Source organism: Fundulus heteroclitus, chromosome 22 (genome assembly GCF_011125445.2).
Source record: "Fundulus heteroclitus isolate FHET01 chromosome 22, MU-UCD_Fhet_4.1, whole genome shotgun sequence".
Classification (NCBI taxonomy): domain Eukaryota; kingdom Metazoa; phylum Chordata; class Actinopteri; order Cyprinodontiformes; family Fundulidae; genus Fundulus; species Fundulus heteroclitus.
In genome coordinates, this window is record NC_046382.1 from 36,379,460 (window position 1) to 36,406,162 (window position 26,703).

The 26,703-nt window shown below is 40.8% G+C and overlaps 1 protein-coding gene across 1 annotated transcript in view; it reads left to right on the plus strand.

The window, feature by feature from the left end:
• LOC105933306 (WD repeat containing planar cell polarity effector) overlaps positions 1 to 26,703 on the plus strand; it is an 83,951-nt gene that overhangs the window by 34,248 nt on the left and 23,000 nt on the right. Inside the window, exons 9-13 of the mRNA XM_036126154.1 lie at positions 3,016 to 3,207; positions 14,027 to 14,630; positions 19,949 to 20,137; positions 21,284 to 21,407; positions 22,441 to 22,504. Of these exons, the coding sequence (XP_035982047.1) occupies positions 3,016 to 3,207; positions 14,027 to 14,630; positions 19,949 to 20,137; positions 21,284 to 21,407; positions 22,441 to 22,504 (1,173 nt within the window). The remainder of the gene's footprint in view (positions 1 to 3,015; positions 3,208 to 14,026; positions 14,631 to 19,948; positions 20,138 to 21,283; positions 21,408 to 22,440; positions 22,505 to 26,703) is intronic.

Below are 26,703 nucleotides of genomic sequence, written 5' to 3' on the forward strand. Positions count from 1 at the left end.
ACTTTGCTCTTCTAAAAATAAATAAATAATTAATTTCTTCATCTTTATTTCTGAGAAGACGTTGCTTAGGAAAACCATGATCATCGCAGGATTTCTGCTTGTTAAAGCACAAATGACGTTGTTTTCTTATCCTTTTAAAAACACCTGTTAAGTACTTGGAAAGACTCGTGAGCTGATTCGCTCAAGTAGTAATATCAGGCTCCACCCTCCCTTTTACAACTATTCCATAGAGAAAACGTTTGCTTGGTCTGAAATTAGTACGCGGTCACTCCAGTAAACAATTTTTAGATTGAACAACCATTTTGAGACCAGATACAGTTCACTATTGAGTTTGGTAAATTCTTAGATTTTGATATGCTTTCAGCTCTCTCATATGCTGTATTTATTTTCATCTGGTCTGAATATGTTTTAAAAGATGCTGGTAATAGATCTGATCAAGAGCAGCCCTCTTCTTCCCTAAAAACAGTCTCCTCCCTCTGTTGCTCCTAACAGCTAAACCAGGCATTATCACATTACTGCCAGGCTCTTTTTTTCAAGGTGTGTGTGTGTGTGTGTGTGCGCGCGTGCATCCATGATTGTGTGTGCGTCAATGCAATCGTTCCCGCCGAGCGTCTGTTTCCAGAAGCAGAGCCCTGATAAGGCCCAACCTTCATCACCAGCACCACTTCATTCTGCACACCCTGTGCGCCAGTGTCAATGTACATGCACATGCATGCATGTAACCTACAACATACACACATGTGGGCACAGACACACTCTTTATCCCACCCTCCAAAGACACACACACACACACACACATAAACACACACATGCACAAGCACATACACATTGCCCTGGTCCAGTGGGCTAAGCTGGAAAAGGGAGAGTAGGGGGGCTTTGAGGGGGGGCTAAACTAATCCGGCCCACAGAAAGTGGTTTTTGATTATTGCTGACCAGCAAACGCCAGCAGAAAAAAAAAATTGAAGAGCAAGGAGATGGGTAGGGATGGAGGGGGCATACGGGTGGTGGAGATAGAGTGTGTTATTAACCCAGTGATTTTTAGATATATTTTCTCCTTCTTTTTGATTTCTAATCTGTCACTGATCTCCTGTTCAGCTGTTTGGGGAAACTCTTTGTTCCCTTTATCATCACATGTACTTCCATCATTCACAGGCATATTTTGTGTCCAAAGGAAATTCTGCCCCCTCAGGGAGCAAGGAGGGCAGACATGGACCACTGAATCTCAAATATTCTCTACTCATATAACACAGCACACCAAATCCTGCAAGTTCTTAGGCTTTTAACCCGTGTTCTGTGCTGATACATTAATTTGTAAAGAGATATTTTCATGTGCCACCTCCAGAAAACTGTTATTCAGCTGGACACTGTATTTTCTGACATGTTGAAACATCCATTAAGGCTGTGAGAGAGCAGGACTTTTAACAAATAATAAGAAGGCCAGAAGAAGCACAATAAAGTTGCTATTTTATCTTTTTGAACCTTCCGTTTCTCTTTTTCATATAACATTTGTCAATATTGGCACCCTTTAACAAAGAATTCAGATTTAAGGTGGGCCTTTAGATTTTTTAGTTCTCGCACGTAGAAAGGTTTCTGCTTTAGTAATAGTAGTGCTAATCTACAACCAGTAAGGCTGCAGATTAAATGTCATTGCAATAAAGCTGTATGTAATTTAAGCAGTGCAAAGAACTGCTTGGACAGCAATACATTTGAGCCAGTTATGTAAGTGGCATGCATTCAAACTGTTGCTGGTTTAATGTAAAGGGGAATATTGTATCTTTGGCGTCATGATGTAACATCATTATAAACCTACAGCTGAGTTGTTTCATCGTCAAAACACAGTTGTAAGTTTTTAGTACAGTCAGTATTTCCATCTCATCTTATGTGGTGATGGAAGTACTGACTTTCTGTTTTTACTAGTAGCTGGATAGACTACTCACTATTTGGGTCTATGCTAGTAGTAAAACCAAAGCAAAAAGAAATTAAACGATGTTTAGTTCAGTATTTGGTTTATCACGATTTATTTTCCACGTAAAATTTCACCAACGTAGTCATATATTTCATGTTATCGCAGTTTGTCGTTCTCTAAAAATAACATTAAAACCCTCTTTTACACAATGAATCCGTCACGTATGGGGCCTCTGCTCCTAGGATAAAAAAATTAAATATATACAGAAATGAGGCAAGGGAAAATATTTTTTGTGCTTCTTTTTTTCATATATTTTAGCTCTCAAATAGAAATCATACTCTGCTAAAATAGGTTTTGAAAAGTCTTTTATCCATCTTCTATCTACCACTTCCTAAATAATGTTTTACAACATGATAGAGGATGGGGTCATTTGCGTGTTTGTGCATTTCAGCAATTGACTCTGCTTTATTCGGATGTGTTTGACGGGTCTGTACGAATGTGGAGCTGCGGCTGTTTGTGTGTTAAGATAGAATAAGCTTTGGTGAGGTTGAATGATCGGGTCAAAGTGTAGGACCTGTGATTTCACCAGCTTTACAATCACCTAATGATGTGTGTGCATCTATAAAGGCATTTTGCTTAAACACACTGCTGCTTTTGCTTGTATTTGCGCATGTGTCGGTGCACATACATACTCCAACTTACATATGTGTGTGAGTCTGTGCTGCAGCCTCCCCCTTAAGCACCACGAGAGCTCATTACTGTGCGTCTCTTTGTTGTGGCCCGTAGAGCGTGGCGGACCTTCCTAAAAAATATGCACATCGCTAAAACAACAACCCCACACAGACATTAATAATGGAAGATAAAACACAACCTTAGACATCAACAGAAACAGAATGGGGGAAGGACAAGCAATGCATCTGGGGCTGCAGCGGTGGAGGTGTCAGAGCCCCGAGGTGATAAAACAACAGACCAGGAGCGTGAATCCAAATGGATTAATCACTAATGACTTCCCCTCAAGATTTGTTTTAATTCTGTGGGCTTCTCGACCGCTTCTCGGCGCAGCCAGCCAGCTTTGCGAGTGTTTGTCTCTGTGTTCCTGTTTTTTTTAGGTGACGTGTGTGGAGGTGGGCGGGCCAGGCCGGAGACTTCACAGACGTGTAGCTCTCAGCCGTCTCCAGGACGTGGCGCTCTGCTGGTGGAAGCTGGACGAGCTGAGTGAGGAGGCGTGGCCGTGGACGCCTACAGACACACATAAAAACAATCTCTTCTTGATTAGCTGCTCACCTGCCGAAGGACTCAAGGTACGCGTGCACATTCTGTATACAGTCTATATTTTAAAGCGTGCAACCAGACGAGGCTTGCATGTATTCTGGACACAAAAAAAAACATCCCAGCTCTTCTGTGGTGCTCGTATGTTTTTTTGTTTTTTTTTTGTCAGCTAATTCAAAGAAATTACTAATGGTATCACCTCAGTTAGTTACACAGCGCCCACCAAATGTTATCAGACAAACTAGAACACTATTACTTTCCCAGTGCAACATTTGGCTAGGTTACAGCATCGGTGAATTTTTTTTGGGTTAGGGTTTTGAGCTGTTCCTATATATACCTTGTTTATGCAACTACATAGGTCCTTCTGCTGGCCTGAGGAACCCCTACAAATACATCAGTCAGACTGTTGTTTTAATGTCATTGGTAGACATGAGACATGTGTATTAAACACTGTAGTATACACAATTTAATCACCGCATGTTGAAAGATTTCCCCATATGAGCTCTAGATTTCTCACACGTCATGTGGATATGCACCATTGCTACAGAATCAATGCAGCTGTGACTCAAATGATCCAGTAATAATTTCGCCCTTCGCTATGCAGATGCTTTACCCACCCTGGGGCATGGGATGGTTGAAACTGAAAGTCAAAGTTTAGCACTTCACTTGATTCAGCTAGTAATTATCTCACCACTTGTGGACACTCAGAGCAGTGAAATTTAATTCCCATTTGATCAGTTCATCCTTTATTCATGAATGAATGAATAAATAAGTAAATAAATGAATGAAATGAAAGAGTCATGTTATGGAAAAGTAAAGGATCCGGTCATGATGCTGCAGAACACACTGAGCTGAACAAATGCTTGAAAACCATCACAGGTCTTGATGTTCCACTAAGTCTCCTTTATTTCCTGTTGCTCACCTTAATGTAAAAGGTGTTTTTCAAAATGCCAGAATAAATGGCAACATGGGAAATGGAAGGAAGGATAGTTATGCTCACAGAGGTTTCTTTCTATCTTCTCTCCTGTTGTACATGAGTTTTGAAAACATTCCTTGTGCGCTATACTTTTAAATAAACTAGCATGTAACAGCCTTCATTTCCATCCTGCACTTGAAAACGATGGTAAACTTGGCTCAGTTCTGCCTGCATCTACCCCCCTGCTCACCTGAGGAAACTGTTTCAGAGTAATGACTCCTTGATTATTCACCAGGTTTACTTTATATCCGTGATCTGAGCAATTAACAGGTCTGACTGATACTTTGAAGGTAAGGTGCAGGCTTCAAAAGCTGAAGAGAATCATAAAAGGACTGTTTATGAATGGATTAATTGACTAACTTTCTTATTATAGTAGCAATGTGAAAGTTAAATGACTCCACACAACTTTTCTTTTTCAATGTGCCCTGTGCAGTGTACAATCTAAATTATTATTTAATGTTTTGATATATGTTTAATGTCTTAAAAAGCTGATGTGGAGAAAAAATATTTAATCATCTTTTTTTTTAAAACATATAATGTAACAAACTGCGTTCCTTTTGAGTTGAAGACTTGTTGATTATGCTTCTCGTTGTGGAAATAGTCAGATTTTGTTCCATTTATGCAGTTCTCTCCTAAACCTCACTGTAGAAGATAAGAGACAGTGCTAACAACTGGTTCAACAGCTGGAAAGACAACTAGAACCAACGACTGTTTAAAATAACTGTTTATGTAATGAAAAAGAAGCAAATGAAGCACTTGCCTGTCATTTTTATTGGGTTTCATTAAAAAGCCTTAGGAAATTGATTAAAAAAAACTACTAATACAATAAATAAAAATTAAAGCATGTGTTAAAATTTTTCAGATACACATCGCGTAATAAAATGTTTAAATTGAGTCCTTTTATCCCATATGCGATTTTATTTGGAAGTATGATTTGGCGGATGCGATTGTCAAACAAAACAACTTGCAATAGTCATTTCACTGTTGGCTCATTACTTAGCGATAAAATGTCCTAAATGCAGACTTAAAATATGATTAAGGAAGGACAATCTAAAAGTTGGATCCTAGGCTGGCAGGCCTCCAAATTCTAAAAATCTGAAAAGTGTTGTGCATTTTTATTCATGTCCTTCAGTCTGATGCTACTAAATAAATCTAGCTAACCCCTTGCTGACAGATTTCAGTTGTTTAGTAAATAGTTGTAATTAGTTTTAGTATAAATCCAGGAAATAGAACTAGTATGATCCAAAACTACCAAAGTCAAGCTCACGTTTATTTATACAGTACGGTTCCAAAAACACTATAAACACAAAGAGCTACAATGGAATGATTTGCATTGAAGCATATTAATGTATGATAAGAAATTCCTTTTACTGTCCCATAATGGGGAAATTTGGGATACAAGAAATTCACCAAAAGTAGGACTTGATGTTCACCATCACTTTCACTTTAATTGCAGTGAGTGTAGTTCTACAAAGAATTGACTCTGAAAGACTAAATTCAAATATATGCTGCACTTTGCAAAGTTTTGCTTGTTAAAACTTTAAATACCATGTACAATTTTCCCTCCACGCACAATTTGTATGTGTGTTGGTCCATCACATAATATTCCTAATAAAATCAATTTAGGTTTCTCCGAATATCTTGACAAAAATATAAAAAATGTTGAATGGGGTTTGAATATTTTTGCAAAGCGCTGTATTTGCAGAGTTTATTGTAGATGATATAAATCAGCTTGATGTGTCGGTTGCCCATCTGTGCTGTTCACCAGAGGCAAAAATGTTCAGACAGAACTTTTCAAAGACAGAACTTTAAAAAGTTTAATCAGTGTTGATCAATTCTTTAGGACGTAAGACAACGAATGCCTGTCATTGGTGGGTTTAAAGGTGCTACATACTGGGGAAAGAAGTTTCAAGGATACCAAGGCAAGATATGTTGTAATCACCTTTACAGTAAAACCTGTTTGTTTGTTTTTTTGTTTTTTTTTTATTTTTTGTGATAAATATTTGGACATTTCATGAACACTGGGCTGCTCCTTTTGCTAATTTAAGCTTTTTGCGGCATCAGCTCTGATCATTTACTCAGAATACACTGAAGATGACTTATTCTGAATTATATGCTTTTTGCAAATGTTAAAACACCAGACATAGGCATAGAAATGAGGCTTCAAGCCTGAAAAAATGTTAAACCTCAAAGTACAATCCGAAAGTTTTAAAGGCCTTTGTTGATTTTATTGTTACTCAAAACATTCATCTCTGTAGCATTACTCAGAACTCCAGATCCATGCATATTTCCTGCAGACTCTGAGGCACGCAGACTTTGCAGGGCAAAGAAAGGAAAAGCTGCTGATTTGAGCTGAGATTTGTGTTGTCATGGATGGGATTGGGAATGGTTTGTTAGTCACCTCAAGGGTGGTACCTCTGTTGCACCTCCATGCTTCACCGTGCGAAATAAAAAAAGGAGCGGTAATCTGTGGTGCAGCATGTAGGAGAACGCCTACACGTTCTCTGGCTTCCACGCACACATTGGCGGCCTGTGGCAAAACCATACCCACGACGAAGGATCAGCTCGGGATTGGCCTCGCGCCGAAATCAGATGAAAGATCCCACATTACCAAACCGAGCTTAACTCCGCTGCTCGTCTGTATGCATATGCAAAATATTCACCACAGCAGAGAGAGGAAAGGGAATCTGCAAAAGGGAGGAAAGATGAGCATTAACAACTGGAGGCAGGGGAAATAAATTCATGCAGGAGAGAATGAGGGAGGTGTAGGAGGGAAGGGGGCACATGAATATGAAAAAAAAAAAAAAATCAGAGCAGATGTTGTTTGCTGCCTCTTGTTTTTGGGCAGGCGCTCTACATTTATCTCACTCCTTCACCAAGTTTAAGTCCTCACCGTCTTCCTCCGACATCCCCCACCATCCTCCTCCTCCTTCTCCTCCCTTCCTCGCCGCCTCAAGAACATTAAAGTCTCTTCATGGGGCTGCGGCATCGCGCTCTAATGAAAGCGTTTGTTGTCATTTTTCAGATGTGCAGTGTGAAATTAAGCGAGCAGTTTATGTAAGAGCCGTGGCAGGAATCAAACGGCGGGCACACATCGGGAGACGCCAGCTACTTCAATCACTTCAAGCTCATATATATGTTCCTTTTGTTCACTTCGCTATCTGCAGCACTAAGCCAATTTTCTAGCCAGTCTCTCGTTTTTTTTTTTTTTTTTTAAAGTCTGTTTTTTTTTTTTTTTTTTCCGTATGTGGTCTTAATTCGTAACCCCCCCACCACCACCACCACTCCCCATGCTGATAAGTGGAGCCCAAAGCACACGCTAAGCAAAGGTGGAGGGGTGGAAGGAGAGGAAAACATACAGTTTAATGCAAGCAGTTAGCATTTTTAATGATTCTCCCTCCATGACTCCATCACTCTCCAAACAAATATGCTTGCACAGAAAATGTTTTTGATTTTAATAATCTAATGGCTATTTAACTGTGTGTATAAATATCGTACAACATCCTGTTATATTTCACAAACAGTTTGTGTTGGTGCTTTATATTTATTTGAGTCACGTTTGCTGCAATAAATTATTGTTTTCAAAACAATTACAAAAATAAACAGAAAAAAAACATATTTTTTTCCCCTGATTAATATCCAACTGGAAATGAAGAGCCAGTACGACAAAATCTGTCAAAACCGCCGTTACGCTGTATCTGCCAAAAATGGAAACCGTATATGGTATGTGTGTAAATACAGCCTATATAATGGCTTTGATTATCAGATGTGTGTTCAGGGTGCCGTTGTGATCTTAGATGTGTTATGAGGTTGAATGAGGCTAGACTATTAGACCTGGAGGGGATTTGAACCCAGGACCTTCTTCCTGCAGGGCAACAGTGCTGAAATCTGCACCACCATGCCGCCCTGCTGTGGAATTGGGAGTACCAATGTTCAAACATTGACGTGACTTTCATAATTCTGCTGGAAAAGGAAAAAAATATTTAAACAAGACACAGAGTTTGCAACAATTTAGTTTTTGGATCTCTATTTTTTGTAAACCTTTGTCCCTCCGACATAGTTTTAGTGTATTCTGGTTTCTCTTTAAGCTCTATAATGTAAAAACTATTGACAATGGCCTTCAAAACATTTCTTTCATCCTGTTTGGAATGATCATTACTTGTACTATTCAGAGGAAAGGTTGAGTTGTATTTTTGAGAGCACAGTGGCTATAAAGCAGGGAGTTGATATTTGTAACCAACACAAAATCATCATGGAGAGGACATTTTAAACTATCTTCAGCATCATAGATAGGCAATCAGCGAGGTTAGAGTGATCAGCAGTTTCCTGTTGTATATTCTAGGAAAGTAGCTGCAGAACGGACCAAAATCTTGAGGTTGAAAGTGCAATTTTTTTAATAGTTTAAAATAAAAATACCAAAATAATTAAACGTTTTTTTTTCTCGCAGAAATAAACTAAACATGCTGTAGTTTGCCTCTTCTAGGAAGAGAGTATAGCTGTCAGATTTTTTAAGAAGAAGGGGGGGGGGTACATCAATGAAGATCCAACACATCTGGCCACATCCCTGTTCTAGAGAACATAGATCCTTGCCTTAGATTTCCAAAAGGCTGCCAATATTTCCAAATCTAGCATTTTCTATGACAGAATTCAGCGCAAAAGGATAAAACAGGGCAAATGTTCTGTTCAGACATCTTATTTGCTGACGATCTTTGACGTATCTCAAGATGTTAACAAAAACACAGCTTCCTTTTAAATTGCTTCTTCTTACTCTGACTTTATTTGCAACACCTTTCTGATACTGCAAAGTCTGAGTATTCTTCTTTCCGCCAGAGCATCTGTGCCGAAGAGTGCTGCTGTTACCATGAGCTGACAGCTTGGTAAAGAAAAGGCAGATTTTTTAGTTTCCATTTGATTGATCTTTCTGTGCGTCTTTATTTGCAAATCTGAACTATTCAGTCCTACCGGTTGTTAAACTATGTGCAGAAACATTTTACGTTTTACAAGTGAGTCAGAATATGCAGCAGTTTGGGATCTCCTTCTGCTCCTAATGCTCCTAGGCAGCAGCTGCTACAGAGAAGAATATTTTTTCTCCCTACTCCTGCTGTTCCAATGTCACATCGGTACCCCATCTCTGACCCTCTTTCACATGCCTAAAACTTCCTAGTCCCACCCGGCGCCCCCTCCTCCTCCTCCTCCTCCTCCTCCTCCCTCTCAGCAACCCCTCATCCCTCCGGTCTCCTCCAAGTCCCTCCGTCTCTCTCCGTGCGTCTCTCCCTGTCTTTCTCTGCTCCGTGAGCTGGAAAATTGGCTTCAAAAGGCCACTGCTGTGAACAAGGGCCAGCCACACAGTTGGGCCCGTCCGCTTTATCTTTCACGCCACGGAGGGGGAGAAAGGGTGCCGGCAAGAGGGAGGGAGAAAGAATAGAGAAGAATAGTTTTGACCAGTCACTGAAACCAATAACCAGGAGAAAGCTACTTACTAGAGGTCTCTCTCTGCCTCTCCGTCTCCTTCTCCTCTCGCCTCTGCTCTCTTTGCATCTCTTCTCGCCGTGCCTACAATCCATTTCTTTCTTTCTCTTGTGCTTTGCCTCCTAATTCTTTTTTATTTCCTCTTTCTTATCATCTTTTGTATACATTTCCCTTTGTCTTCAATATTTTTCGTCCTCTTCTGCCCTTAATCCTCCTTTTTCTGTTACCCTCCCAGAATTATTAGATCTATTGTACGTTCTCATATTCAACTAGAAACTCAAGAGAGTTCACAGCCTGACCGCGCTTTATGCGTATGTAAGCTTGTAATGTCACTGTGTACATTGTAAAGGCGATGTATAAAAAAAAGTTTTAGGCTTGAAGAGCAGATTTCTGCTACCATCAGCGAAGGAGTATCTTATAAAATTAGTCTCCTCATTTGCAGTTTTTTATTCCATCACGTTACACCACAGACTTCTCTGCATTTTATCCAGATATTGTTAGAAAGGCAAAGACAAAGGAGCATTTTTAAGCATTTTTATTTACTTTTTCCTTATAAAAAATGTCTGAAGGTTTGGCTTACATTTGCATTCACTTCCATTACTAGTTTACTCCTAAATTAGAGTCAGCGCTATCAACTGTAATGTCATAAAATGTGAAAAAGTAGAAGAGTTGTGACTAATATAGCAAGGCCCTGGATATATCACTTGATGTTTGTGGTCTAAATATCACACAGAGATGGCTCTTTGCAGATTAAAACATTTACAGTAAACAAGCAGATGCACCATTATTTATGAGTTTGTGGTTTACAATGTATCACTGAAGAATTGAATCTTAGTAACTAATCCAATCTTCTGTCAAAAAGCTGTGAAATTTTCAGACGGATGTTCTGTCAGCCTTGTTTATTAAAAAAGAAAAAGCTGCAGCATGAGTTAAGTCAAAATGCCCTTTAAGGTCTAAATAAAGAGATGGATAATTTCCAAACTACTACAAGACCTGGAAAAGCACAGGAACCTACCATCTTTGATGCTGAAATGACAAAACCCCAAAGATTGCTCTACACTCGGTGGACTTTGGGTGAATTGAGGACCTTACAAGTGTGAACTGGTTGACATTGCGATGTATGCTATGAGCATTTGCAGTATGACTCTTTTTAATTAGTAACATCATCTAAAACACAGGGTCCGACTGACGAGCCGTCTGTCTACCACCAATCTGTGGATTTTCTTTCAGCCTAACTTCAAAAAATCCAAAACATCCCTTTTATAACTCCTCAGACTCTGTTTCTTCAGGCTTGCTTGTTTATCGGTAGCAAAATATAATGAAATAAAGTCTGGCTTATAATTCTCTTGCAGAACATTTCATATATCTTCAGCCTGCGAGTTGTTGTGGTGTAAATGTTGACTAATGGTGGCCTGTCAGTGAACACACAGCTTAATCAGCAGCATCTCTCTCCTGGTGACGGTGCCGTGATGGCATGCTGGCCCAGTGGCAGCCAGAAGCTCAGGAACGGGACACAATGCTTAGAGGACAAGATGTGGTTGGCGAGGTCAGGCTTAGTGGGACTGAAGTTGGTAACACGATACCTGTGACAGCTTTCTGTGGGACAAACTCAGTGGTTTGTCTGCCTGTTGTGTGTTTGCATGCTTGTTTATTTAATGCACCACTTTGTCCCTGGAGCAGTGGAGCTCTCCCAGGCATAAAGCACCTTTTACCTGAACCAAGCCCCTCTTGCCTGATGCCTCAAATAAACCCACACATTGACACACAGCATTCACCCCCTGGGGAGCAGCTGGAGTTTGCTCTGAGGGATTATGGAGAAGGAAAAAAAAAAGGCTTTCAGGAGGACAGTCATCTGCTTCTTTCCTGCTGTAGACCACGGGCAGGCAGGGGGGAAAAAAAAGCTTTCCTCCCTCTAAGTCCCTTTTTGGCAATGCCTGCCAAAAAACTGGGCCGAGCAGCTTTGGAAAAGGAAAGGAAGGCAGGCAGGCAGCCGATCCCTCTTTCTGTCTACATGGCGAAAAGAAATGGGCTCATTTAGCCAAAGCTGCCACGGTCAATGCAAGGCTCTGATAGAGGCTTTGCAAAGGTGAAATCCTTTATAAAAAGCTCTGTTAGTGACTGGCGGACTGCTGTTTATCGCAGGCTGTTGTCTCCTCCTTCGGTTTCCCGTTCAAGGTGGGTGTTTTATCAAAAACTGTGACATGGACTGTCTTCTTTACTGTCAGTTTCCTTAGCAGGGTCTTTGTGCCTAGTGCCTGGTCTTAGTCCAGGCAAGAAAAATGATCTTCACTCTGGATTTTCACTTTTGGCCAAAGACTCTAAAAATTCCTCATACATCAAACGAAGCTGGTTTTGTTTCCCTGTCATTTTCTAATACTGAGCTTCTGGCACCTCACGCAGGTAAACATCGGTGGTTGTTTATCACTTTGCGCCAAGCCGTGGCATGCTCAGGGAGAAGACGTTGTTGACCTTGAGTTAAAATAGAGCTCTTATCACTAGCTGTCTTGATTGACAGCAAGGTGTTTATGAGCAGCATGGAAGACCTTGTTTCCTTCATCTCTTGGGGTTTAGAGTTGCTGCCAAGAGGTGACTCGCTTCTTTCTCTGACATGCTCTCTCTTTCTCTTTGCATCTCCGTTTTCATTCAAAAACTGTTTATTCAACAACATAATTACTTCATGTCAAAGACACTGTAGTATAGTGACAAGTAGAATAAGGTCCGTTTGCACTGATTTTCCTGTGATACTGATATATTTACACTTGCACTTCCAAGGTGCAGCTTGGAGAACAATTAGTTACAAAGAGGGAAAAAACAGAACTACGGCTCAGATTTATAGATGAGACCATATATTTATATAAACTGTATAAAATGACACATGATCTTCAGACTGTCTGCAGTGAAAGCAGACTCTTTTTGTTTTAAGTTAGTTAGGACAACCATTACATTCTAATAATGCTAATAATGGATGTATTTTAAGGCAACGCTGCCTTGTGTGACATCAGAGGGAATAAACGCAGAAATGAGCCAAAAAAAGAGACGTGTGGACGTCCAAGTTCCTTGGGTACAATTTTCATATGGCTGAAGGTTGCCACGTTCTTCTGGTCAAACAGTGATACACACACGTATGAAAGTGATGGGAAGGTGATGCTATTCAGGAGGGAGAGAAGTCATGTGTCCCAGAGGTGAACATGTTTTGGTGAGAAATGTGTGCATCAACCCCAGAAGAAAAGCAAAAGACCTTGTAAAGGTTTGGATTGAGGTTGGCAAGAAAACGTTGTAATGCGCAGGAAAATGATTCCTGTCCAAAAGACGATGAAGAAGCCATTTCACCAAAGCTAAAACAAAAAGCCAGACTACAGTTTTCAAATGCACTCAGAAACATGGAACTTACTTTTTGAAGACAAGTCCAGTGGTCGGATGAGGGTCGAAGTGTTTAGCCACAATGATCATCACTCTCAAGCTTTGAAAATTGACCGACTGTTTTAAAATCCTGCCGTGTGAAGCAGCCTTTAAGGAGCAGTGGACTGCCACTGTGCAGCACCTGGGGAGCAATCTGGGGCTGGGTCTTGCTCAGGGGCCCACAGTGGCAGTCTGGATACCCGCTACTCTCAGCCTTCTTGGAAGGCAAGCACGCCGCTCTAACCACTAGGCCACCACTCCCCAGTAACCAAGAGACCTGCCTCCCATTCTACATTCAGAAACTAGGAACCACTGGTAGACCTGCAGTCTGAGTGAACATACAGGGTAATCAGATCTCAGATGTATGATGGAGCTTGATTGTTAAGGGCTTATATGTCAGAAGGAGAATTATAAATTCTATTTTTGATTTAACAGGAAGCCAAAGAAGGGAAGCTAAAATAGGAGAAATATGATCCCTCTTGTTGATTTTTATCACAACCCTTTCTGATTTTTGATGAGCTGAAGGCTTTGAACTGCATTTTATGGTATTCCACTTAGGTAAAAAATGACAATAGTAACAACTGCATGAAATGGTATTTCTGTATCCCTCCGTGACTGGATGGTTCTAATTTTAGCAATATTGGGGGTCATAGAAACCTATGGGCAGATCTGAAAGGTTTGTGGTACCGATGTCTCCTTCAAAACCTGACTCTGTTGCACCAGTTTTGTCCGAAAAACCTCTGATGACAAAATTGTTGCTCTCTAAAAATATGTTTAAATATAGGTAATTCTCTCGGTCTTCATCTTCTTTTTGATCTTTCTCAATTAAATACTCAAAACCCGTCCTGGCTGCTTTTGTACACCATTTTCTTTTCTGGGTAGAAAGGTTTTGACGAAGAGTGAGATGTCTTTGGAAGTAAAGGATGGAGGTGGAATGAGACTTTCCTGTGGTACAGTACGTCGTCTGACTCGAGTTCTGTTTCCTCTCTGTCTTCTTTTAACTGCAGGTCCTTTGCTCTGTCCGGACGACAGGAAACCCCCTCGACTGCCGCTTCAGCCAGCTTCAGCACTACCAGATGCTGACCGTGGAGTTACCTGCAGAACCTCAGGAATTCAGAGAGGGCTGCTGCGCTGATACCTGCGTGTATGAATGTGCACGAGGTCGCCTGCACCGCACATCCATCACCACCATCCCACTGCCATCTCCTCCTGTCTCCTGCGCTCGTCACCCATCTGAGACCACTCTCCTTTTAGGCTTGAGGGACTCCTCCTTAGTCCTTTATGACCATAGACGGGCGGTCTCAGTCTTGGCCCCCTGCCCGGTACCACCCTCATACATGGCCTGGCACCCCGCTGGGGCTGTTGCCATTATGGTGGGGGGGCAGGAGGAAGTGATGTGCTTTGATGTGGGCTTGGCACCTTTGAATGTGGCACTGGTAGCAGAAGAGGCAGCTCCAGCAACCACATTGAGACTAACTCAGCACCTAACCTGCTCTGGAGGCCTGACTGGACTGCATTGGGGAGCTGGTTTGGATGGTGGCCCGGAGGGGACAGATACGGTGACTTTAGTCTTTAATGGAGGACCTCTAGCAGTCTTAAAATTCAGACTAGGTGAGTAAACAAAAGATTTAAAAATTATCTTCTTGGGGTTTTTTGTTATTTTTTTGCTAAAATGTTTGATTGCTTGGCACAAACACATCATACAACCAGACCATGGCTTCTTGGGTAAATATCTCTTAATGAGAGTCCCATCATAAGAAAAAAAGACCTCAATAACAATAGCCATTCACTGTCAAACAGATCGTCCTTTAATATTGCTATGATGAGCTTTATTCACCGTTTTATTGCTGTAATTTATTCTGAAAGGGAGTCTAAACTACACTGCCTTGTAAACATAGTCATACTCTATAAACCTTGTGACATTTTATCACATAACAGCCACAATTTAAAGTTATTGGGAATTTTTCTTTGGATAGATCAACTCAAAGTATGGCTTAGTAGTAAAGGAATTAATGATGCATGGTTATACCTTTGAAACGTACTATTAAACATTAAATCCCAATAAAATACAATAAGTATTGTGGTTATGTTATTACACAGTTTAAGATCTATAAATACTTTGGCAATACTTCATTACAATATGAGCGTGCATATTGACAGGCAGTTTGTTGCAATTATTTAGGGATATATGAGTTAATGCAGCTGAAAACGGATGCACACCATACTTTTCAGATTTGTGTTTTGAAAACCTTTTCAATATAATTCATAATTTTCCTTCCACTTCACTATTAGTGCGCTACTATGTGTTGGTTTGACATGTAAAATCCCAACAAACTACATTGGGATTTCGTCTCTGAAACGTGACCAAATGTGACAAAGTAACATAAAAAAAATAGTGTGAATGCTTTACAAAGACCTGCATCCCTCTGGAAGTGTACCATTTCCCGCCGTGTATTTACAGTAAATATAGGATCATTGAGGGTAGCCTCTGTTTAATCCAGATGCCCTCATCCCTTGGAGTTCTCCTGCTCTGTTTTGGATCCACACCCGTCTGCTTAAAAGAGGCTGCTGAGCGGGTCGCCCTGTTACCTCCTCGCTGCAGAAGGAAGTTAATTTGTTGGGAAGGTTAGCAGGAGTCACGCTCTCAGAGGTCATTCAATAATCGCCCCGGGGCACAAGCTCCCACGCCCCCAGGTGCATTCTGGGATGCATTTTTCCGATAAATCGTTTTCAGTGGCTGCGCAGTCCCTCGAGGACCCTAGATAAAGTTTGCCAATCAAAGTTTTTTTGCGAAGCAGCCATCTATCCCTTTAACACGCTTGCAGTGATTTTCATACACACGCTTTAAGCATCTTTAATTGTAACTTTGGAAAGAAGATGTCACAGCGGCACCGAGCGAAGTTTGAAGGCTTGGAGTGGGGGTGGAAGGTAGAAAGTGTGTGTGTGTGTGTGTTTGTGTGTGTGTGTGTGTGTTTGCGAGTGTGCACGGGGAAAGAGGGGGGGGGGGGGGTGTCTTCCAACAATAGCTTACACTCCTCTGATCGTCTGCCAAGGTTTCTGATGAAGAAAGTCACTGCACGTCTTTTCTCTATGATAATTCCCCCAACATACGCACACACGTGTGTTTATTCTTCTATTTCTGTGCTTCTTTGCACACAGGCACACACTCCAGCTCATTTGTTTGTTGCTTGTGCTCCTTCTCTGTATTGACTTGTTTCATGCAGCCTGCTACATGACAGAAGGAGCGAGTCGGAAGGCGGGTTGGAAGAAAGACTTGGCCATGCTCCAGGTTCTCCCTCTTTTTTTTTTTTCCCTCTGGAAGCAGGCCTCCCTGGTGCCATCCCCACACCCACCCCCCAGCCTGCACCGCGTTATCTCATCTGGGCACACGTTGGCCGCTACTGGGCCTGCACCGGTACACAGTGTAGAGAAGCAGAGCAGGGAATGTGCTGCACCCAAGAAAAACAGTCATTTTCTTCTCAAGATTGGAACGTAGTAAAACATTTTAGGTGTGGAAAGGACATAATGACGTAACAGGGTTTGCACGGAGTGTGAAAAAATTAGAAAGGAGCCCAAAGTTACAAGAATTTTATTTTTTACTGCAAAGCAACTCTAATATTTCTGTCACATAGTATATTCAAAATGTTCTATTTCCAAGTGCTATTGATTCACACTGTCATTGTGAATGGCACTGATGGATTTCATCCCCTAAATACTTTTGATGAAATGGTTGAAATGATGAACCAAAACATCCCCATTTTGACAACAGGAGGGAAAGCAAGGAGCCACATAAATAGCTATGTTTCCCACAGCGATTAAGTAATTTCACATTTCAGATGTGTTTGTTTTATTGTGGAGCTATAATCAATCAGTCCGTTTTTTTTTTGTTTGTTTGTTTTTTTTGTCTGATATCAGTGTTAAGTAGTTTCCAATGTTGGTGAACTATTTAACTATGTGTTCATTATACTGTTTATGGTTAAATTGTATATCATTTTCTAGGCTTACGGTCCTGGTTTCCTACAAGTACTTTAACTCTGTTGGTCTCATTCAGAAACTAACTGTGGCAAATGTTAAAGAATCTGTTTGCTACCCCAAAATTATCATAGGGCTTGTTCTGTCCACTCCTGTGAATATTTTTCTGTAGGCTCCCTGGGTTATACCCTTGACTGAGTGATATTACAAACACAACAGGTAGGAAAGGCCTCAACTCCAGCAAAGTTGAGCTTAATCCAGAGTATGTAGAGAATAAGTTAATTGATATTTAGCATGACTGAAGTCTAGTCTTATACTGACCTGTTTATGATGGATTATTGGAGTATCTGAAAAAGAGCATCTCTAAAATGGACATATCACGCTTTCTAGTACTTCCTTAATTTAAATAATTCAGCTGTGGTTCATATTGGGGCTGGGCGATATGGACCAAAAATGATACAATTTTAGTTTTGACTTTTAGAGCTTTTAATGGAGCTTTTAATGGACAGACACCCCCCCCCCCACCCACCCACCCCAATACATCTCAGACCTTTTAATCCTTTACTCTTATGGCCGTACTCTGCGGTCCTCGGGCCAAAACCTTCTGAAAGTCCCTAAGACCCGGTTTAAAACTCGAGGGGACCTGTCCTTCCAAGCTGTAGCCCCCAGACTGTGGAACGCCGTGCCCCTGTCTCCCCGTGTGGCCGACTCTGATGGATCCTTTAAAAAGCAGCTGAAGACACTTTTATTTAGACAAGTGTTTACTTAAACTTATGCATTTTTGATGTTGTCCTTGTAAGCTGTTCTTGTCATATTTCTATTTGGTATTTATTACGCTCTGTAAAGTACTTTGTGATTTTTATCTGTGATAGGTGCTATATAAATAAAGTTTACTTACTAATATCTTGATATGTTTAGGCTAAAATCTGATATACGATATTTATCTCGATATGTTTTTCTGTTCATAAAGTAATTATAAAAAGTCATATCTGAATTAAAGCTTTATCCCAAATGTCTCACAAGCACATTTCTAACAAACAGCTACACATAAAGATAAAAAACAGCTTCTGGAATACATAAAAGTATAATTATAACACAGCATAGACCATCTCGATATAAACAATATAGTCTGATCTTGTATCTCTTTAGTTAAACAAATCTTGTTTGCCCCTCCTGTGAAGCTGTAACCTGAATGGCTTTACTACTGGAACCTTAGAGCAGGTTTGATATTCTTCTTCTTGTAAACTGAATATAATTTACTCAACAATCGCTTCAAGTGAAGCAAATTAGAAGATCTCCTATGTTCTAAGTTGTATAATTTGGCTGTTTCTTGATACGAACATCTGCTAAAGGTGCACACTGTCATTATGGCCTCTTCTTTTATGTTTACTAATTGTTTTCTTTTTTCTCTTAGCTGGCCAAGTAAATCAGTGTGGACAGGTGTGAGAGGGAACTAACACGCCTTAATGCCACAAAGATCCATTGTTTCTGCTCAAAGTTTAGTTAGCTAGCAGTCAACACCCAACTCCAGCCCTCCTGCACACAGTCACACACAAACAGCGCCCACAAACACAAACAAGCTGATGTATTAGCCACATTAGCCATCTCTTTAGGGGATTTGGAGGTTTGCTAATTGCCAGCTTGTCATTTTAATTGCCCTCACCACCGCCCACCACCCCCATCTGACTCATACACACAACTTTAACAAGACTTCTAGCATCCTGCTGCACTGACAGTAAACCTGTGGAGCCAACATAAAGAAATCAGAAATGTAAATTGGTTTTCAGCATCCCAGACAATAAGCAGTTCTTAAGATATTGAAATGTGTCGAGTGAATGCGATAACTGTCAGCTCTCACTCCAGCACAAATGGCTCATTTCATGGATTTTTTTTTTTACTTCATGTTGATGCTAACATAAAAGTAACAACATAATCCAAGTTTTTCTATTCGCAAGTCCACTGAGAACACATCCATGGCAGACACAGTTACAGATATTTAAAAAATACCTTAGTTGGCTGTTTAAGAATATAAATGTAAAAAAGAAACGTCTCATTTATAAATAAATCCCAAAACCAAGGATGTAGAACTGTGTGTAGGTTAAAGTAGATTTGTTAATAGCTCTACTAGCTTCACACCAGATAAAACTCCAAAAACAAACTAGTCAGATTATATGGCCTAAACATATTTGATAAATAATAAATAAGTCATCAAGATCTATTTCTATCACTCTGCTGAGTTCTCCTACTGTTCTTCAACTTTGCATTATTTCAACTTTTAACTTTATGTTCTCTCTGTCTTTTTTCTCTTCCTAGTAGGTTCGCCTGGTCTGGTGTTCCGTTACCTGTGACATCATCCAGGGGGGCAGATCATCCGCTATTACCATATAACAAAGAAAGTATTCCTGGATCAATGTGTGCTTCTATGCTTCTGTGCTTTCTGTGTCTCTGCTCTGTCTTCTCTAACCCCCAGTCGGTCGAGGCAAAGGACCGTTCACACTGGTTCTGGTTCTGCTGGAGGTTTTCCTTCCTGTTAAAGGGGAGTTTTCCTCTCCACTGTCGCTTCATGCATGCTCAGTATGAGGGATTGCTGCAAAGCCATGGACAATGCATATGATTGTCCCTGAGGCTCTATGCTCTTTCAGGAGGGGTTTTACTGTAGGTGCCCCCCCCCCCCCCCCACACACACACACACACACACACACACACACACAGTTAGATGCTACCTAAAGTTTCCTGTACAATCATGTGTTGACTCAGTTAAAAACCTTTACAGTGTATCAGAATCAGCTTAAATGGCCAAGATAGTGTGCATAAAGAGGGAATTTGATTTTGGTTTCACCTGATCAGATCATACAGACATTACCCATACCTAGACGTTGTACCTCTTGAATCACATGTTGTTTTGTTTTTATTTTTCTTATATGAAACTGTACCTGACCCCTGGCTTCATGTGGCAGGAGCTCTGACTGGAGGCCAGCTGGGTCATGTGGAGCTGTTGCAGCAGAGGCTTCGTTGTGGTCAGGTCAGAGAGGCGCTGGGCATCCTGGAGGCCATGGACTGGAGCACCATGGGGGACGAGAGCTGCCAAGGCCTGAGCTCTGTGACCAACCACCTGCTGAGGCTGCCGCTGAACGCAGACAGGGAAGGTGCGGCTGTGCATCACATGACTAGTTTTAGGTTTTCATGCCTATGAGAATAATAGTTTGTCAGCTGGGTAACATAATATCCACCTAGAAATTTAGTCCTGTGAATTCTAAATGGCCCTGATAAAAATTTGTTCTTGAAAAAACATCTTTTTGTACATTTGTACAGGATACTCTTCTGATCAAAGAAGAATATTCTGTAAATTAAAATAAAAAACTGTTGTAAAAACCGTTACATTAATCTGGCTGCATCTGTACGCAAACTTCAGTTTAAGCATAACATTAAAGTTTTCAGCATTCAGTCTTGTTGAGTTTATATTTGTCGTCAGGAACACTGATTCTGATTAACATAAATAACATTCATTTATATACTCTAGTAGCATTTTCAGGACTTTTACATCCAGGAGCTGAAGGAGTTGACAAAGATTCAAAAGGATCTCGTTGTCCGTCAGGAAAAGGTTACAAAACATTTCTCATGGATTAAATTTACCAACCAACACAGGAAGGGAGGTAGTTAATATTTGTCACGGTGACCACAGAAACTGGATGTTTCTCCGAAATCAATGAAAAGACTAGATGGAAATGGGCCAGGGGGGCTGGCGAGAGGCTGACGTCAGCATCGACAAATGTTTGTGATCTACTGGTAACAATAGCCTGTGTTCTCCATATGTCAAAGCTTACTGGCAATTCAACAAAAGAACGGCTTCACCAGAAGGAAATCTACATCTTCCAAAAGAAAGGCCAGATCTAAATCTGTCAGAACATCTGTGGGATAACCTGAAGGCTGCAAAAAGATGTCTGACAGTTCTAGAGAATTTCTGCCCGGTAGAGTGGATACCTGTGGCTGAGTCGATGCGCTTCATTCTCTCATACATCTATCAAAGAAGACTGAATGCTGAAAAAGAATTGAACGGTGCTTCAGCAAAGTTGAGCTAAAAGTTGTGCACATCTGTGCAGGCAGGTTATAGCACCTGATTTTATCTTATATAGTTTCATTGCACCTGAAAGCATATGCAATAAAAGTGTGCAAAGATAGCAAATTATCGAGATCTCATCTGTTAACACTATGTGGATACTATATATTTATGCCATTTGTTACAGTTTTAGACTTTAGTAAAAGTTTATGGTGTGCTTGTACTCTGCGTGCAGCCCAGCTGGAAGCTGCTCTGCGGGTGTTTTACGCCCCGGCTGCCCCTCTGTCTGATACAGTCATACTGGAGTACAGGGAGCCAGTCAGCAAGTATGCTCGCCGCCTTTTTCACCACCTCCTCAGGTAAGGCCACCTTCTCCATACTGCTGCTGCTCTGGTCTCAGTTTGATGCACTGAGGGAGAAATTTGCTTTGTGCATCCCCACCAGCAGGGTCCAGGTCAGCTTCTATGGAGCACTTCTGGAAATGAAAAAGGAAAAGCTGTGATTCTTTAATAGGCTACAGTTCAGTGATGTGAAATGTAAAAACCCATATAGAGACTATTTTTAACACACCACAGGAGCACATTGTTAAGTTTATCAGTGTGGAGGGGAGAATAGCACGTGTCTAAAAATGTCTTTTAAAAAATGACAACCATTGAAAAAATAAATTTAACAGCGCTTGTTTTCCTCTCACTCGTTCTATTTTAGAATTTCCAAAACGGACGTAGCTTTTGAATTTCATCAGTCACACACGCATACTGCTGCAGCTTTGAGTCATTCATGAGGCAAAGCATCACACATAGACCTGTTTAACTGTTGTTTCATTTTCCCTTCTGCCATTAGAGCCTTTTGAAACGCATGTTTGACTGAAATAGACCCTGTTGTTCCCACACACTGCCGCTCACAGCTCTCCATCTAGCAATTACCTCCTTTTTCCTCCTCTGTAGCAGAGCTGGAGTGTTGTTTGGCATCCCTCCTCCTCCTCCTCTCTTATCACCTACCTGCATTCTTTTTCTCTCCATCAACATCAAATAAAGAACCACCACCACCACCTCCTCTCTGCTTGTTTATTTGTTTCATGTTGGATGTGGAAAGGGAAAGTTGGGGTGTTTTGTACTAGGAGATGCGGCTCTCGCTCTCTTGGCTTTAATTCTGGATAATAAGAGAAGTGCTCACTATTTACTGTTCAGTTATTGGCAGTGTAGTTCACAGAGAATTATGTGCATATCTTTGGATTTAGGTATTTGTCTATGTGCAGCAAAAACAAACAAAAAAAACAAACGTACTTCAGGCTGATTCATCTAGAAATGTCCTCTATTGCTTTTGTGTAACGGATAGATATTTCTCAGGGTGTAATTTCTTTTATTTATTATTGCCTCCTTTTTCTCTTTGCAGGCATGAACGTTTTGAGAAAGCTTTCCTCCTCGCTGTCGACTTGGAAGCTAGAGATTTATTCATGGTGAGTTGAAAACAATTTAGATTTCAGGTGGTGGTTTGAGAGTAAAGTGGGACTAAAAAGCATTGTCTATAGCAGCTTATCCTTGCTGGGTCACGGGGGTGCTGGTGCGTATCTCCAGGGGTCATGGGGCAAGCAGTGGGGTGTACTCTGGTCAAGTCCCAGTCCATCGCAGGGTAACATATGCCCCTTTCCATTAGTACCAACTCAGAGCAGTTTTCTATGGCTTGAGTCGCTTTTGAGTAGGTTATGTGGAACCGTTAATAATGAGACGGTGGACCTCTTGAAGTCCACGGTCGTCTCCACATTCTTGGGCAGCAGAAGATGCTCCCCAGCCTCACCTGCTGCTGGCAGTCGGTCAGGAAGCTACCGAGCATGCATGCTCAGTATGAGGGATTGCTGCAAAGCCATCAGCAATGAAGACGACTGTCTTCACCTGGCAATGAATTGGTTATCCATTTGCCAGGCAAAGGTTGGCACTGGGAGCTGTCAGGGTTGATTGCATTAAAGGCCGAGCTGAAGTCTACAATCAGGATCCTGGCATATGTCCTGGATGGTCGGGGTGGTGTATGGTGAAATGTAGACTTGGGTTGATGGTTACCTCTGCCGACCTGTTTGCCCGGTAAGCAAACTGCAGAGGGCCTGTGATGTCTTTGAGATGCTTTAGCATCAAAGGATTTCATGACCACAGACATCAGGGCAATAAGGTCTATAGTCATTTAAACCTCCAGTTATCCAGTTATTACAAGCTAAATATTTGATTTTCTAGAGGGAGTAACGAGATTTCCTGAAATGAGATCTTGTGATATTTACACAGCGTGTTTCTTGTCAAAGTTAAATCTATCCCACAAAGTGCTGCCCAGATTCTGCTATGCTTTGACTCCGTCTGGTGAAATAAGTTTTTTAGTGTGAGTCCCATTTACGACCCAATATGGACAAACTAAAAGAGATGCGTTTGAATTTGTTGAACAATATTTTACAAATTAAAAGCAATGAAAGACACATGTACATGTTTAATGACAGCTTTTGCTATCAAAATTGTCGAAACTTAGCTGAGGTTAATCCTGTCTCCTCAGTTATTCCTTCAGATTCTTCTGCAGCTTGATTTAAGTCCACTTTTGGTAATTCAGTTCATTTGTCATTAGGACTGGCACATACTCACTGTAAAAGGTGTCACGATAGACTCATTCTAGGCTGGATTGTGTCAAGCCACAAATCTGGGAATGAATGCAAAAAAAATGTGGAAGCAGCATTGTATTCCACCAACAGATCTGTGATCTCCACAGTTTGGAAAAGAAAGACGTTTAAAATCACCAGGACCCTCCCTAGATATGACCACCTGACCAATCCAAGCAACCAGGGTAGATGGGCCTTGGTCAGAGAGGTGACTGAGAAGCCAGTAGTCAGTAGACGATGGAGCTCCAGTGTTCAGGCCTTTATGATGGCATGGCCAGATGATCATGGTAGAGTTTGTCAGACCATCTGGTCTGATGAAAGCAAAACTAAAACCCTTTGGCCTAAACTCCAATGATCATGTCTGGAGAAAATCAGGTACTACTCTTCAACATAGAAAGGATTCCTGGATCAATGTGTGCTTCTGTGCTTTTCTGTCTCTGCTCTGTCTTCTGTAATCCCCAGTCAGTCGAGGCAGATGACCGTTCATACTGAGCCTGTTTGGCTGGAGGTTTTCCTCCCTGTTAAAGGGGAGTTTTCCTCTCCACTGTCGCTTCATGCATGCTCAGTATGAGGGATTGCTGCAAAGCCATCAACAATGCAGACGACTCTCCCTGTGGCTCTACGCTCTTTCAGGAGGAGTGAATGCTGCTTGTCAAGACTCGATGCAATCTGATGGGTTTCCTTAGATAGGAACATTTTTGACCAATCTGTCTGTATAATTTGATTTGTCTTTATAAAGTGCCTTGAGATGACATGTGTTGTGAATTGACGCTATATAAATAAAGTAGAACTGAATTGAACTGAACCAGCCAAACATGAAGCCCAGATAACAATAGAATGGCTACAGAGCAGTCTGTAAATGTTCTTGAATGGCTCACCTGGAGCCCACATTTAAATCCAATTGAAAATTGTGGAACACGTCAGTGTTCATCTAAATCTGTTGAGCTCGAGAAGATCTGCACAGAAAATCTCCATAAACAGATATGTCAGGTGTCTGGAGGCATAGCAAGGAAAATCTAAAGCTATAGCTGCTGCCAATGATGCTTCAACAATGTATTGAGCAATGGTTGGAACATATATTTTACTTCATAAAATACATACTTTTTTTCAGTAACTTAGTAAAAAATATTTTTCATTGTGGAGGATGTGTAGTGTGGATAAGTCTGAGGGAATAACCGTTAGAATAAGGCTGAAACATCACAAAATGTGAAAAAAAGTTTGAATATTTTCTAGAAGCGTTGTAAATGAAAGCTATTATACTGCTGTTATGTTAGCATAATAACATTAAATGACATTAAATTATCTACAGGACCTAAAAGGATATTGCATATAAACAATACTGCATTAGATTGATTGCAGTATTGTATGATTAGTTGGCAAAAAGCAAGTCACTGTGCAGATTCTGTGTGAACAAGACTAAAATCCCATCCTGTTAGACCATTTTCAGAATACCTGGAAATATATGTTTTTATTTTCTAAAAAATAAAAAAATAAACACCTAAGGATCAAAATGGCCTTTTAAAATGATTACCATATTTTGTGTTTGACATTAAACAGATTAGGCCTAGCTGATTAATATTTGGCCTCCAGAGGATTAGATATCGGCTCAGTCACCAGCACCTTTTATGAAAGCTTCCTGCAGGCCCCTTAGTGCCATACACCCTATTTTAGTTGTTCATTCACTGTTAAACCCTTCTTACTTGCATTTGCACATGACTTGTAGCCCACAAAAGTGTGTGTATGTGTGTCTGTGTGTTGCATGTCAGAGAGCAGGTGTGATCACAGTGTGGGCCCCTGTCTTTTCACAACCTCCATGGCCTCAGCTCGGCCTTTTCCCTCTCCGCTCATCTACCTCTAACTTGTTCTTTCTTCCAAATGTTTCTGTAGGTGTCTTTTCCTCTTTATTGTAACGTAGGGCCACCTGTTTGCTCCATGCTTCACCTGCACAAACACAAAAACACTCACTCATGCTCCTCTCTATCCCTCAATCACACTGATAGCACCGCTTCCAATTCCCTCCCCACTAATAGGCAGTGCTGCGGGGAAGCCGAAATGAAAAGGTGGAGTCAAGCCGGTGAACCTTGAAAAGAGTGAAGGGAAGAGGGGGCAGAAGGGAAAGGGGGGGGGGGTCGTGGAGTAGATAGGTCAACAATAAATTTTAAGATTTTTTTTCAATCAAAAAGGCTGGAGAGAAAATTCTACTCTGCTACTTCTCGAAGGTGTTAAGAGATGATTACTCGAGACAAGAAGACGGCAATATCTGCCTATAACTCTTAGCGTGTGACTGGAAGTGGATTAAACAGTTGGAGGTGACCTCATCAGGGTATTTTCAAGCTGCGTGTTTTTTAATAAAACATGCTAATTAAAAGAATGAATTTTAAACTGATCTTTAGGCTTCTAACACAGATTCTGCCAGGTTTCTGTCCACAAGATGTGGATTTTAAATCTAAATTTAACAGCTAAATAAAATGCCTCTGTGGATTTATAGAGCCTAATGAAGGACTGCCAACCAATCCCTAAAGATCAGGCATGAACATAGAAATATCCAACCATGACGTGAACAATGTGAGGTTTTTCTCTTGTTGCACTTTATAATGAACAGTGTGCTATTCTTTCTGGTCCCACATTTATAGTTAAAACATTAAAAGGGTAAAATGCACATATTCTAGTCACATCTGGTCCTTTTAAATGTTCAGATAGCTTCCATTCGTGTAGGATTTCAAAAAGTGACACATTTTTGACCAATTTTTGACCAATGAAAAATGTTTAAAAAGATATATCAGGAATCTTTATTCAGTTCTTAGATTAACACCGTTTTTAATTAACCTTTTTCAATGATAAAAATGAGAAAACAGTTCTAAGAATTTACTAAAAATCCATGCGTATGGTGTATCCTTAAAATGCAAGAGGATATGTGAATATTTGCAAACACACCAAACGCCTGGAGCATTTTGTTAGCCTGTTAAAATTTGTGTAACAGCTATAGTTGTATGTTTCAATCAGAGATTATAATACAAAATAGGGGA